Below are 16,097 nucleotides of genomic sequence, written 5' to 3' on the forward strand. Positions count from 1 at the left end.
CTGACCACGAGCCACCTGAGGTAAGAGCCACCCAGCTGGAGCCCACACCCCAAACCCCCTCCCGCATCCCAACCCCCTCCTGCACCCTAAATCCCTCCCAGAGCCTGCATCCCAACCCCCGTCCCAGCACTGAGCCCTCTCCTGCACCCCATACCCCAACCCTGAGTTCCCTCCCGCACCCTGAACCCCTTGGCCCCAGCCCAAAGCCCCCTCCTGCACTCCAACCCCCTCATCCGCAGCCCCACCCCAGGGTCTGCACCCCCAGCCAGAGCCCTCATCCCCTCCCGCATCCCATCCGCCTGCCCCAGCCCAGTGAAAGTGAGTGAGGGTAGGGAAGAGCGAGGGAGGATGGAGTGAATGGGGGCGCGGCCTCAAAGATGGAGCAGGACAGGGCAGGGCCTCAGGGAACGGGTGGGGCAGGACAAGAGTGCTCAGTTTTGTGGGATTAGAAAGTTGGCAATCCTAATGTACATATTTTCTCTTTCTCTATTTAGACGACTGAAAATATTTCATGACAATACAAGCTGCCTTTTTTCTTTGATAGTGGTTCTTGCTGTGTGTCTTCTTAATAAAGTCTTCCAACTAAACCATTCATATTTTCTTCTAGAAGTCTTCCAGTTACACCAAATAACATTTAGAATATTCGGAGCACAATACTTAAATTGCAAACTCTGTGTGCTAATTAAAGTACTTGTGCATTCCAATTAATTTCCATCATTCTGACGGATGAAGAATGGGAAAGTACTTAAAGAAAGAGTACTGAGAGCCAGGAGACCTAGGTTCTGTTCCTGGCCCTCACAGATCTGCTCTGCAACCTTCATCAAATCTTTTTTCCCCACCCATAAAAGGGGATCAATGTCACTTCACAGAGGCATGATGAGAATTCATTGTCTGTAAAGTGCTTTGTGTTCTTTGGGTGGAAGACACTAAACAAGCGAAAGTTATAACAAGCTGTGGCACTGGCGGTAATTCCTCTCTTGTGCTTTAACAGGAGTGTAATGTACCTTATTTTCCATAAGATCTCAACTATATATTTCAGTCATCAGGTTGACAGTTTAGGCAACCGAGGAGCCTACCATACTGCACTTCAACTCTTGAAATTCTATTTCAGTTGTCTTACTCTGTTACATAGCAAGTTTTCTCAAGTTCCAATATCTACTCTCCACTGGCAAACAGAATGGTTGGTGCATGATATTCCACCCATAGAGCAAAAATATGAACAATTAGAACCGACAATTTCACAGAATTAGCAACTCAAACTATGCAGTTTTCTTTGTACAAAAACAACTCATGACAGAATCCAACAAGCCACTAATGCTAGTTATGTATTCATCACAGAACTGAAGAGCAAATGTTCCAGAATTCCCTGTGAAGCAATATCCTTTCAACTGAAATTGTTCCCTTCAGAAATAGGAAGCCCTTTAGTTGTCCCATGGTAGTGACTGTTCCTTCTCCAAATAAGCAAGAGGAATCTAAAAAGTGGTTAGTTTAATATCATTTAAAAATCAAAGTAAACACTGCAATGCCACAGTTATTTGGACACTCCCCTCAGACAGCTGAGAAGGTGGCTGGTGCCAGAGAGTGTTGGATCAGAAGCACACATTTTTTGTACATAGGAACTTGAGAAACCTGGGTGGTTTTTTGCAGTTTGCACGACCACTCTTTTCTTCTGCCAGTTGCCCACTCTGAAGGCAGCCCATGTGTCCCTTGTGGTTACTAATACAGTATGGCCAAGGATTTCATTTACTTGTTTCTGTAATGCACCTCTACCTCGATATAGCGCTGTCCTCGAGAGCCAAAAAATCTTACCGTGTTATAGGTGAAACTGCATTATATCGAACTTGCTTTGATCCACCGGAGTGCGCAGCCCCCCCCCGGAGCACTGCTTTACCACGTTATATCCGAATTCGTGTTATATCGGGTCGCGTTATATTGGGGTAGAGGTGTATTTCCAATCCCCTCCCCTCCAACAACCCGTTAACCTTAACTCAAGCCCCTCACTCCATAGAACACCTATCCAAAAGTTTAAACACCTAGCTGAATTTCCCAATTTTGTCTAAGTTCATCCCTAAATATCAATTCCCATAATGTTTAAATTTTTTAAACTGTATATCTGAAACAAGTCTTAAATGAAACTTCAACCTGTCTGTGCTCTAGAGTTCAGACAATTTATTTGGAGAGAATCTATATTATTTAAATTAGTGGTCCTATTCCCCGACTTGCTCGCCTGATGGCTTTGTTTACCTTACGTGTAAACATGCTTTCACTGTCTTTGGTCTCACCTTGCTTAATTTACTTTGGGGATAGTCAAGCCCGCAAAACCACCTTCTTTTGTCTGCGACAGACTGGGCTTAGGCACCATCTGTCAACACATTTTAGGAACGCATTTCCAGCACAGTTCTGTAGTTCTTTAAACACTGCCCAGACATACATCACACAATAATATTAACGACTAGCATGTTACCAATTTGCACCTGACACCTTACACAACACCTTTCAGATTCAGGTTATGATAACAGCAAGTTGGGGCAGTGACTGTGTCAGTTATGGTAGGAGGTTCCCTCTGCCAGTTGGTGCTGAGGGGGTCCCTAGGTCACAATATTATTTGTACATTATATCTTTGTGGGGCAATATTGTTTATTAATACAGCACAATCAAGAGTCATATTTAATTATGCTTTTCCCAGTGTATTTAAACTCTAAGCATTTCAGCATAATCTAATACTTGGATCTTGCCCCTACACACTGCTGTTTGTTTGACACCACACTAGGCTCTAATCCTTCATATGCACCAACTTTTGCTCACACTGGTGACATGAGTTATCTTCCAAATTTCTTCATAACTTGTATCCCTACTGCAGATACAAGTTTGGATGTGGTGCTAGAACACAACAGTAAGATTTAAGATGGGAAAAATACACCAAGATTTTCCTTTTACAGGTACACCTGTGTTGTTTCCTATGGTTGTTTAAACAGTTAAACTAGAGCTTTCTCCCATAAACCAAGGCAGTTATATAGCTTTTCCTTAACCACTATTCCTAGAAAAGAGTGTTTGATGTGTTTTGGCAGCCAAATAAGATAGCTAGTAAGAATCATTACTTCAGATTAACTTTATTAATCCTAGATTGGTAGCCTTAATCTAGGACAGATGAATCCTTTTCACCAATCAGATGAGTAGATTAAATGTTTCACAAGGAGATTTTTCCCATCTGGTCAAAAGTCATATCTAGTTTGTGTCCTGTAAGGAACACTTTGCACAGTGCTGGCTTTAGGTTGACCAACCATAAGGAGTACTAAATTTACCTCGAACTCAAACATCTTTCAATGTTCCACCAATACAAGCTTGCTAAACAGAACAGCTGAATTAGCTCACATCACTATCTAAATTCACAATAAATTTCTCTACTATACATCTGGTATCAACCATATTTTTGGACAGCATGAAGAATATAAACTCCAAGTTGCGATACATAAAGAAACCTTTTGAATTATTTTGCTGAGGAGCAGAACTATTCACATCCTCCGTCATTCCCTCAATTTGTGGTCTTTGGGTTGACCTGCTAAACAGAGCATAAGATAAAGTATTCAAAACCAAAAAGTATAGCGACCCAATGCGTTACAGACCTAACATTCAAGAATAAAACTGACCTAATAAAGCTGTTTTTGAAAACTTCATTTTTAAAATTTATAAAAGCTTTCACATTTTTAAAACAGATCACAAAATCATTACAGTGCAATTGTTCCAGCCTATGCTTCTACTCGCTTTAGAGGAATAACATGCAAAACAAATTTACCATATATTCTGCTAGAGTCACATGAACATCCATTCAAACATTTTTTTCTTTGCATGCCTTGCTTTTCAGTCTCCAGTCCCTCTTTTTGCCTGTGATGCTTCTGAATCAACTGATTCAGGGTTTCCCCAGCAAGGACAAGTAGAAGATAGAAAATGCTAACAAAACATTCCAGGTCTTCTGAAAGCTAAACACATACATTTAGGAAGGGAATATTAGGCATTAAGTCCATCAAAACTCACTGTGCTTTAACCCCTGATATTCAGGATGTGTCTCATGATGAGGATGTGGATGAAGTCCCAGCCCAAATCAAGGGTCTGGTACAGAACAAAATATTTCCATTTAGAACACATTCATTTTTAAAAAAGCAAAGCGCAAGTCAGATATCCAAGATTAACAATTGTGGCCATCGATAATCTATAACTCTAGTTATATAGCCTCGATTTCTTTTGGTTTATGAAATTGTTCTCTGTAATGAATCAACATCTGCAGAGAATAATCTTAATGGGTTGCCAATTATTTTAACACCCTGGAAGAACAATTTCAATAAGGACCCTGTGAACACTCCCCCTGCCTCTAGAAATGGCAGCAAATCAAATGGATACTCTCTTGCTCTATGTCTATTAGTTCCATTTAAACACACATTTATGACCTGAGTCCCAAGTGTATGTACGTCAGCATTACAGCTCATATACCTATCATCTTCTGATTAACCAATCTGAAAATTAACTTGCCATACATTAGTTATAATTTCTTGGCCAAGCATGCTTCTCACCTCTCTGGGACACAGGTATTTGGCAAAAGCACTAATGATTTAGTTAATAGGAGTTTGCTCAATATAATTTGTAGCTATTTCTCACTGTACTCCAGTCATGGGATACGTTTTTTCCTGTGTGCACACCACAGCAATAATCTTCCACACGGGACTGAACATTTGACTAGTCCTGCCTAAATGTTAAGTCTCAGACGAAATGTCAGTTGACATCTGACTATAGGATCAAATAGCATACATGCTGCCAATTAGTCATATAAAGAGCAATCAGCCATGGGAAACATACTACAATAGCAAGGCCAGTCACTCTCTGGTACGTGAAATGGTGTACTTAACTACCAGCTATGGTAGGAATTAAATTAAACAGTCACTCTTAGAATGGCCTGCTACATAATACAAAAAGACAAAATTCTGTTACTGTCACACCAAACATCTGCCTTTCACAAATTATTCTGTTGAACCTACGCACTTGTAAGTGCTTGAAATAGGGCCATGACACACAAACTCTAATAACTAGGCACACTGTGGTAAATTAAGGACAACATCTTAGCTTTGCTTCAACAGGATCAAAAAATTTTACAAGGTTGTTCCTATCCCTCAATTCCTTCTCATAACACACCAATTTTACACACTAATTCTATCTCATTCTTCAAAAACCAGCATTATGGCAGCCAACCTTCTAGCTACTACTAAGTGCTATGTGATTTAGAAATTCAGATTCTTGAGTTAATTTTCTTTTGACCATTTTTTTTTAAATACATTATTTTTAGGCTTCTGCAGCCTTCATTTCAGAGGTTGACTGTATTTTCCACCACAGAGATGCATTCCCAACAATAGGGAAGTCAAAGTAGTATAATATTTGGGGCCTGTCCACCATGAGTGTCCTACTAAATAAGTATCAGAGGGGTGGCCGTGTTAGTCTGGATCTGTAAAAGCAGCAAAAAATCCTGCAGCACCTTATAGACTAACAGACGTTTTGGAGCATGAGCTTTCGTGGGTGAATACCCACTTCGTCGGATGCAAGACGAAATAAGTAAGAAATTAACTATTTAAACAATGCCTAAAAGCATGATAACGTCTCCCAGTATAGAAGAGAAAATATCTTTACCCTAAGAAGTTTACCAACTAGTATTGGACACAACACAACATACCACAGAACAAGAGAGTAAAGAGTTGTAGGAGAGGAATGACAGATTATTCAGTTGCTCAGTGAGGTTAGTGCATAACATGCTGGGGCAAAAATAACTTGTTTGTTGAGAAATGAACACAAGAGAATAAGTGGACTTTGGGAGTGATTTAAAAAAAGAGGACGACAGTGGTTTTGTGGACCAGCTCAGAAACGGTTTTCAATGTTTAAGGGGATGTATGGAATGGCTGTGCTGGGACAAATGAGCAGGAACAGACGTTGCTGAGTTTAGAGGCCTTAGACAAGAACCTGAGAAAAATACAGCACTGGAGCATCCTAACTTAGATGTTGGTGCTCCGAGAAGAATGCTGTGCTGAAGTGCCAAATCAAAAAAAAAAAAGGGCAGACACATTGAAGTAGGTGGTGGAGCAAGCACCAAAGCCCCAGACAAGCAAAGAACAAGAACATGCCAGAGTGACTGAAGCAACCACCTCAAAAAATTTAGGTAGCCACGCCAGACTGACGGAATGTTTGGTTAAATCGAACAAGGATACACAACTAATGATGGCAAAACAGTGATACGGAAATGCAGTCTCCAACAGGGACTTCCTTCCCTAACCATGGTCTAGAAGGAACTGAATGAAATGTTCAAATGTTAGTATTTATATTTAAGCAGGGTGTGATGCACAATGGCCAACAGGTTGTCTGGCTTGTGCTCTATCTTGCTACCACTGCCCTCAAGGATAACAGGAAGTACTAAGGGTATTCTGCCCAGCAATAAGGTAAGCCCCGGAAAAGAGAACCCTGCACAGGTAATATCTTCAAAGAAAATCTGTTTCTCTAACAGACCAGAAATCAGTGATCTCTGATCTACCATTCAAGCAGCAAACTCCAATCTCCATTTGGTGGAGACATTCATCCCACTCTATTATATCATTACTTCCAAAATGTATGTCCTACTTTTATTCAGATGTCTGATATTTTAAATAACTTCCTGAATAATAAATTATTTGCTAAAACAGGAGCAGTCTGGCTCTACGTAAAGGATAATCTCCATTCAACACACACAGTTGGAATCATCAACTTAAAAAAAAAGCATAAATTCACAGCCTAAACATAGTTAATTCTAAATAGCTATTTCCCATCACATTTTTGTGTACAGATAACCAATATTTTCACTTAAGTAGCATCTTTTATTCAAGGATCTCAATGCACTTTACAAAAGGTGGGTTAAGTGTTGGGTGGGAGTTGTTTGTTTTGTTTTTTTAATTAACCTGTCAAGATCTGAGTCCTCCTATAAAAGTGAACGACATCCCAGACACCTAACGCAAGGAAAGGAGATAGATTTTAGATGCTGTTTAGGGGTTTGGGAGTAATCCACTCTTCAGTAAGACAAAGAATGCTGGACTCAAGCTCTAGAAGGCAAATACAAGAGGTTATTTTTAAATATTTTATCATATAACCCGTCTTCACATGTTAAAGACTACCCATCTATTTCATTAGTGATTTAGAATGTTAGAGCTCTGAGTTTATTTTTTAAGGTTTTAAGTTCGCCATTAAAATAACCTTTCAGAGTCCTGGGACCTCAAACTCACTCTTCCAACTGAGTAACTACTCATCCTTCACTCACAGATAAAGAAAAATAGTTTTTAAAAATGTCTCCAGTAATAAAAATAAGAAGCACCAGCTTAAACCAGTGCTTTGGGCATTTAACCTTCCCTACTGGTACTTAATGGACTGATATGGGGACAGATATCTGCGGCCTTATCGGTTTTAAATATATTTATTATAGCATTCCAATACGATTCTGAGGAACTTCTGTGCACACTACCGATTTGCCCTAGATACCAGCTCTACTAAAAAACTATCCTGCATACTCTCTAATACTATGGCTTGCTACAGTTATCTTGGCTCCCAATACAGCATAAATAGCAAGTATGTCTCTGCTTATATAAAATGCTTAACTACAGTTCAAACCTGCCAACACTGCATGTAGCCACCTTATGGAAATCAATGGCAATTATTGTGCTGGCATCAGTACAACACAATATTAATGCCAAGCAATGCATACACATTAATGGCTCACCAATTCATTTGGGAACATTTCCAGATGATTGGGCACTTTTAGTATTATAATGGAGTGAAGGCTACACATGCTAAGTGGTATATCAAACCTCTGAATTCAGAGAGAGTTGAAGCCAGAGAAATGTATGATGCTTCCAAATGCCCATGTGCTAATAGCAGGATTGTTCACAATTAAGGTCCCTTTAGATTTAATGAAAAGGTTTAGCGGGGTATGCTTTACATTACCAACTGTGGGACAGCCGATAGGCAATGCAATACCAAGAAAAGTGGATCTGGACAGAGATAAGGGGAGAGGGAATCTGTGATAGAAACTCTCTTACCTGAAATGCATCAAATATGAGAATTATTTCAAAATAAAGCAGAAGTTCAGTCACTTTTTTTCCCAAGTATCTATTATCCCATTAATTCACAGACTTGATATATTCCAGAGTAGAATGTAAACAAATATACAGCTATAACTGCACTGCGTAAATAGACCACTTACCACTAAGTAGTACTGAAAATATTTATTCTGCATTAAAATACATTTATATTTTCCCCCACATGGTTTTTAGCTACTTATAACCCACCAGCTTTTCACTCAGAACACCTAGTAAAACAAAATGCGTGTTTTTTGATTATATAGTAAACTGGTCTGTCAAACAGTGCTGTCTAAAACATGAGCATTTTCTGCTTCAAACTGCCTAAGGTTAACAAAAGCTACAGACCGACAGATCTATAAAAAGCAGACTCCCAGTCACACTGAGAACTCCCTGCTGTGATACAGACTTCACTGGCTCCAACATTCAGAGCCAAGGACTGTCGTTTCTGTGGTTTGATAACTGCTTTATTTCCAAAAGTCTAATCTACTGTATTATATTCCCAAAACGTTTGCTGTTATGGGAAACAAAAAGTGCAATACAGGCTAGAACATGAAACACTAACGCAAATGAGTAGGTACAATGGCTGCCAGATGTGTGACGCCTAGCATGGTGCCTTTCTTTCTGGGCTATAAATTAATGTAATCTCATAAATTAATGATGTATAATATTTCACAAACATAACACTATACAGAAATTGAAAGTCCTATTTGTGTGACTGTCATATTCTTTAGCACATATTTCATCAATAGAAGCAACCTCAGCATGCCAAGTTTTACATTTTGATATATATGTGTCTGAAATATATTCAAGGTCTGACAGTTTTCCCTTCTCCTACTTATAGCCGTGCCTTTTAATTAAGCACAAGGTTGAATGACAAGCAGAACCATCCCCATCTCAAACTGAGAATATAGGCCTGATCGTACGAGAAGTCTCATGATGAACATTTACTATATTGGCATCTTTCCAACCCTGACAGACCAGGAAAGTATGAGACTCATGTTTCCAAATAAACTTTATGTAAAGAAATGGCTTCCATAAACAAATGTAGGGTACTATTCTCCCTTCACTGCACACTAGTGGGAGTTTTGTGCATGAATCAGAAGGAGAATAGACCCCCCCTGGAGTTTATAATGGAAAGATAACAACAATTAGATAATCAAAACATGGAAAACCAAGACAACGTGCCTTAAAGGTGAACTGCAAAGCTTTTTTTTAATTTTATTTTTTAAACTAAAGGCTGGTGAGCTTAAACTAATATATTAACAGAACATGTGTAGACTTAAAAGTTCCAAGTTATAAGTTTTTTGCAATGGGTTTTAAAGTCAGCTCCCCCCTTACTTCCCAATATCCAAAACTCAGGATTCAGAATTTCTCTTGCAATGATTGAGGATGTCATTCAAGTCCAGATGCTGAGAGCCTGCTTTTCCCACTCAACAACCCTCAGCATCAGGCCCTAAACAAGCAGAGAATGCAAAAAAGTGATCAGTACTCTGTCTAAGGTGGTCTTGATGTTATCAACTACTGCAAGAGAAATCCACACTGTTGAATATAAGAAACGCAGTGGAAAAAGTACTGTAAGTCCACACATCCCAGTGTGTAGTTTGGAAAGGGATGGGGAGAGAAGGGACGTACATACACCACCATCTTGCACCAAAAATTTAGAGTTTATCTTTGGCATGGTTATTCACAACCATGAGATATGAGGAAAGGTTGATTTTATGCTGGTTTAATTATATTTTAACTGTGCACTGCCCTACGGATCCTTTACAATAATTTTATTCACAAATATGTGTCTATTTAAGATTAGAATCAAGCCCAGGAGATAAATGTATAGTTCCTATTCAAATAGAAAGAGTAACTGCATAACCTACATAATTTCATACATAGCCGTACCCAACATTTGCAAGCCTCAGAATACAGCAGCTCTCTCTAAGGAGAATTCATATGGACATGCACTCCCCATAATATGCTCGACTAAACCATTTACAGACAGATTCCTAGACACATAAAAAAGGGGGAAAATAGGGTCGGAGTGGTTTGACACATTGTTTTCCCATTCCCCATCCCAGTCACACACCTGTGTTATACATGTCATTGTATATCTATGTTCCACTAGCTACATCTGCAACATATAAATGTCATATCACTATGTCTTCAATTGCTTTCAGTTTTGCCCCACTGACACAGGATTAAACAGCATATTTCCACACTACAGGGATCTGAAAGGCACTGACCCTCTTCTACAGTTAGAATTCTAAATTACGTTAACTCCTTCATGCTGCCCACCTCAACAACTGAAAATCATTCTTTCAAATCAACAACTGTTAGAAAAATGTCTTAACTGGTGAACACACCCATTCTCTGCCAGCTGCCACTTCCCAGTTAGCAGCATTTTCCTTGGCCCCATCTTCTAATTAGGAAAGGAGAATAGCTGCTACCACTAATGTAACTTCACCCAGTTACCTATAAGCGCCAGCTGATGCTTTCCCTCTGGGCCAGACTACACAAACAACCTCTGCAGAGATTCACAAGCTTCCACTTGCTCTTGGAACCCTGCAGCCTACAGTACACTGTGCTCCTTACAAGCTTTGTATTTTGTTTTTGCTTTGTACAAGCTTTGGATTTAATAGCAAACACCCTTTTAGAAAGTGATTAAATATTTCACCAGAATGATCTGAGCATTCAAAAAAAGCACAGAAATTAGTTTCAACATACTCATACGGTATATTTTAAAACAGATTTTACAGCAGAAAAGGAGATTGTTTACCTGGACATCATAGAGTGCCACAATATTCTCATGCTGAAGTTCCTGTAAAACAAAATAATTACAGCATGAAAATATAGTCTGGCATAACGAATAGCTAAAGAATGACTTACTCTGCTAGGAAGAACTCATGGGATAGGTAAATTTCTTTGAGTGTTTGTTTCCAGAATTATTTTTCCATGTTTTGTTTTAAGTATTGCATCATAAAATACCTGAATTTATACCAAAACCTGAATGAATTTACTTTGTACTCTCACACAACACTTTGCTTAGGGGAAAATAAATTGATTAGACTATTATTCTCACCTCAACGATTCACCCTTTGGAAAGTGATTGGAAGACAAGTTAAATGATACTAAACAAAACTTCCAGGACACTCAAGTGGTTAAAATTCTTTTGTAGCTTGTTTTAAAGAGGATGCCAAAGGAACTAAGTAGAGCCACAATAATGTACCTAACACTGGAGTTTCCAGATAGTAATGTGTCATGACATTTTTGAAAATATCAGAATAAAGCAATGCAGATAATGACTATCAAATAGCGGGAGAGATGACAGATAGGGAAGCTTGCAGAGTTGCAGTTCAGGATCACTACAGGCACTTTCTAAAGAGCACAGACTTATGGAGGGTTTTCACATAATTCAGTACTGTCAAAATAAATTAGGTTTCTGTTAAGTTTCCTCCACAGAACATATGCTGTGAATTTTGAGTTAACACATTACTTAGGAGTGTGCAGGTTGTCCTGAGAATCAAATCCCAGCACAAACATTCTAATTCTCAAGTAACCACCCTGCCTTTGAGCAAAGAAGGCGAAGAATTCAAGTAATCTTTATGAAGAAAAAAAACCAAAATTGATAACATGTTCTCTCCTCCGCTCCCCCATTATTTGCAGTAAATGTAGTGCTAGTGAAAGTGCCAGATTAACAGCCCTGCTGTATAAAATCCTCTACCCATACAGCCAGTAGAGAACAGAAGCTTGTCCCCCTGTGCCCCCCAGCCCACTACCTTACACCTGTTCTGCGACCTTTTCTGGAGATAAAACAAAAAATCAGTCTCTTTTCTTGGCCCATTCATTTCTTGACCTCTGCTGCAATTAACAAGGCTATGAAAACTAGGACTATGGTGATTCTTATATGTCCATCCATCTCATAAGAACTGGACTGAAATTCCCATTTCCTTTCAAATAAAGCACAGTGAGAAGGCTTTAAAAATCACTGCAAATTAACATACCTTTAAGATTTTTATTTCTTTCCCAAGCAGGATTTGTGACTTTGACAAATTCTTTTTGTTAATGCTTTTTATGGCTACTTCCCAATCAGTTTTCTGCAAAGGAAAAGAGTCTTTTTAAAAACAAAAAAGATGTTTACTTTCCCCATTAGTGACTGGCTAAAGTTAGCCCAATAAAACAATAAAAGGATCCCTAATTTGTCCCTTTTGTGATTATTTTTGTGATTTTCAAATAAGGCCACCAAAACCTCTAGTGTTATTTTCATTCAGTGACACTTTACACATCTACCAAAACCATTATAAGCTGCAATGGTGAACTGTTTTGAGAAAGACAAAATTCCAGTTTAAAAAAAAAATATCACATTAACACCTGATTGTTAAAACGAAAAGGACTGTATAAATCCAGTTTGCTTTTCACTACTGTTGCTGTTTGTTTCTTTCTTTCTTTTCCTCTTATCTTCCACAGCTAACATCAACAGCGTCAGTTTCACTGCTTATACACTTTCACCTCCAGGCTCTTAATGCTACAATATCTGCATTGCACACAACCTGGGGGAATATTTGTTTAAAAACAGGCTATGCATATTTATTTATGATGTTGTGGAATCATTTCTACTGACCTTAGATTTTGTAAGAACTTGTTTTCAGAAAAAAATCTAAATATTGGGCCCACTGCGAGTTGAGAGTGCCACTCTAATGTCCATGAAGCATAAAACTGATTGAAGTGTTCCTTGACAGCACAGATTTCTTTGGAAATCAGAATTGTGTCAGGATCTCTCTCCACCCCGTCCCCAATACACAGGCTAAAATCTCATGATAAAAAGTGTGAAGGTGTAATGCAGTTAATACTATTGGGGTAATAGGGAAGCAATGCTGGGAAAGGAGACACCTTTCAATTTAAGAAATCTTCAGCCAATCCAACCGGAGCCAATTTTCCATTAGGTCTCCAGTTATCAAATGAGATAAACACTGGTGACTGCTGCAAAACAAAGAAACCGGTCTCCTATTCAGATGAACCCCCTCAAGCAGCAGCTGCGTTTGGGAGCCACCAAACAGCAGTAAAAAGAAAGGGCAAACTACCTGGGTTTTGACCTTTATCAAAGCTGGCTATTTGTTCCTCCAGCTTTTTGTGAGATGAGAAGTGAAACGGTGCAGGAGAGTCCGGATTCCCAGGCTGACAGGGAAGCCCATCTCCCAGGCACCCGTCCGTAGATGGAGCTCTGCTCTGAGGCAGGTCTGAGCCCCGACCAAGGAAGGTTATAAAAGCAGTGGAGTCTCACACATTCAATAAAGGCAGACAACCCCCCCCCACCCCACCCCCACAGTGGCAGCGACCTGCGTGTCTCCAAGCCACGGCCAGTCAATCTGCCTGACGCCGGGGTTTGACAGGAGCCCATCACAGCAGAGCCCCAGGCAGCCACTTCTCCCCTCGCTGCCTGCGGCTCGCAGCCGGGAGCGGCCCGTTCCCGGGGCGGGGGGGGCAGGCCGGGAAGCGGTTGTGTAACCGGCCAGGGACGAGGCGCAGCTCCGGTTACCTTGCGGTGGCGGCCTTTGAAGACCACGGCGAAGGCTCCGTGCCCGACCAGGTCCTTCTTGCTGTACTCAAAGTCCCCCACCACCTCCATCCTCGTCCCGCGGGGGCACGGGCGGCGAGCGCGCCGCTCACGGCAGCCCCCGGCGGGGCGGCGGGCGGCCTCTCCCCTGGCTGCCCCCGGGGGCGGGGGCAGCTGCTGTCATGCTGCTAGGGGCGGCGCAGACCCCCCCGGGCCCGGCGGGCGGGGGGCTGCGGGCGGGCGTCTCCAAGGCGACGGGCGCTTTCTGTCATGGGGAGGGGAGGCCTCCTGGCGCGGCGGGGGAGTTAAGGATTCTTGGGGGGGGGCTCAGCCCCCTCGGCGGGGAGCACCGGGGACGTCACGGTTCCCTGCCGCGGCCCCCCGGCCCCGAGCCCGGCAGCATCCGGCGGGCTGCAGGGGAAGGGGTGGCCCGGCCCCCCCGGGCTGTCGCCGCCGATCCCCGGCGCTGGGCGGGGGTCGTCTCAGGCCGCCACTGCCTCCTCCTCCAGGCCCGGCGGGCTCCGCGCTCCGCCAGCTCCGGCTGTCGGGGCCGCCGTGCCACCTCACGGTACTTATAGGCCGCGTCGCGCCAATCCCAGCGCTCGGCTCCCTCCGCCACCGGCCAAGGAGTCCGCTAGGCACGTGCCGGCTCCCGTCCCCGCGCTGAGCCAGCGCGGCCCCCACCTCCCCTCGGGGTTACCTGACCATCCCTGATTTCTTCCTCCCCTTCCGGGGGGGTTACCTGAACCCCCCATCTCCCAGCACCCCCACCTCCTCCCAGCAGGGTTACCTGACCCCCCAATATCCCAGCACCCCCCCATCTCTCAGCACCCCCGCCTCCTCCCAGCAGGGTTACCTGACCCCCCAATATTCCAGCACCCCCCATCTCCCAGCACCCCCGCCTCCTCCCAGCAGGGTTACCTGACCCCCCAATATCCCAGCACCCCCCCACTCCCAGCACCCCCACCTCCTCCCAGCAGGGTTACCTGACCCCCAATATCCCAGCACCCCCGCCTCCTCCCAGCAGGGTTACCTGACCCCCCAATATCCCAGCACCCCCCATCTCCCAGCCCCCCCCCCTCCTTCCATCAGGGTTACCTGACCCCCCCCAATCTCCCAGCACCCCCCCACTCCCAGCATGGTTACCTGACCCCCCAATATCCCAGCACCCCCCATCTCCCAGCACCCCCACCTCCTCCCAGCAGGGTTACCTGACCCCCCTTTATTCCAGCACCCCCCATCTCCCAGCACCCCCACCTCCTCCCAGCAGGGTTACCTGACCCCCCAATATCCCAGCACCCCCCCTCCTCCCAGCAGGGTTACCTGACCCCCCAATATTCCAGCACCCCCCCATCTCCCAGCACCCACACCTCCCCTTCCCCTCCCAGCAGGGTTACTTGACCCCCCCATTAGCCCAGCACCTTCATCTCCCCCTCCCCTACCACTGGGGTTATCTGACACCCCCCCACATCTCCCTCATCCTATATTATGCAGCCTAGCTCAACCCCCCAGTACCTCAACAACACCCACTTCCCCCAACCCCAGCTTAGCCATGGTCATGGAGGAGTGGAAAGAGGGGCAAGGGTAATGAGGTTACCCTCCTACCTCCCTCAGCTCATGGCTACTTTCTGCGTAACCCCTCAAAGACCAGGGTTACCCTAGCCACCACACCCAGGCTTCACTTGAATTGACCTACCCCACACACACACATGAAGTCACACTGAGTCAGAACACCTGCCCATCTGCTCCACCAAGGACAGACCCCTCTTGCCAAGGGAGAAGAGCGACCCTAATGACCTGAATGTGCCTGTTATCTACATAGTCCCATCCTTGGGCAGGGCCTTGTCCAAACCAAAACACTGTCAAGGTCACATCCATCTCTCATCAAATTCCCAGTTAACCCCACTTAGTATCCAGGTCCCAGACTGTCCCATTGGGTTTAATACAAAATACACTTTTACCCCACTTTCAGATCTATCTCCACTCCCATAGGTGTGAATGTCTCATCCAAGAATTGTTAGTGCCCAGCAGAGCCCATGTCAGGAGTCAGGCCCCCTGTGCACATGTAACAAAACCCAGCCCTTGCCCCACAGAATTTAAAATCTAACGTTTCCCCTCACTCCACATTTACTCAGCTCCCTCTCCTTCAGAGTACCCTTGTAACAAATGCAGTTATGTCCCCTCAGTGGAGAGTGAAAATAAGATGCAGATGCTTTTTGTATTTCTCCTCGTGGATGGTAAACACTTACAAAGTCAGTTGTTCATGTTCACCTCCCATACATACTTAGTCCCCTGAACTCTCAATGCTGGAAGGGTTGGGTCACAAACGCTAGAGGGGAAATCTGACTTGTTTGAAGACAAAAATTAATATATGAATTTTAATTAGAACATTTCCACTGGGCTCAGGTTTAGGAAAAGAA

At 43.0% G+C, this 16,097-nt stretch overlaps 1 protein-coding gene across 1 annotated transcript in view; it reads right to left on the bottom strand.

The window, feature by feature from the left end:
* Positions 1-13,924, bottom strand: part of ULK2 (unc-51 like autophagy activating kinase 2) — a 51,840-nt gene extending 37,916 nt beyond the window's left edge. The window contains exons 1-3 of the mRNA XM_044993883.1: positions 13,660-13,924; positions 12,128-12,220; positions 10,903-10,944 (exon numbers count right to left, since the gene is read on the bottom strand). Coding sequence (XP_044849818.1) covers positions 10,903-10,944; positions 12,128-12,220; positions 13,660-13,749 — 225 coding nt within the window. The 5' untranslated portion in view covers positions 13,750-13,924. The remainder of the gene's footprint in view (positions 1-10,902; positions 10,945-12,127; positions 12,221-13,659) is intronic.
* Between the last annotated feature and the right edge of the window lie 2,173 nt (positions 13,925-16,097).

The sequence above is a fragment of the Mauremys mutica genome, chromosome 19 (genome assembly GCF_020497125.1).
Source record: "Mauremys mutica isolate MM-2020 ecotype Southern chromosome 19, ASM2049712v1, whole genome shotgun sequence".
Classification (NCBI taxonomy): Eukaryota; Metazoa; Chordata; order Testudines; family Geoemydidae; genus Mauremys; species Mauremys mutica.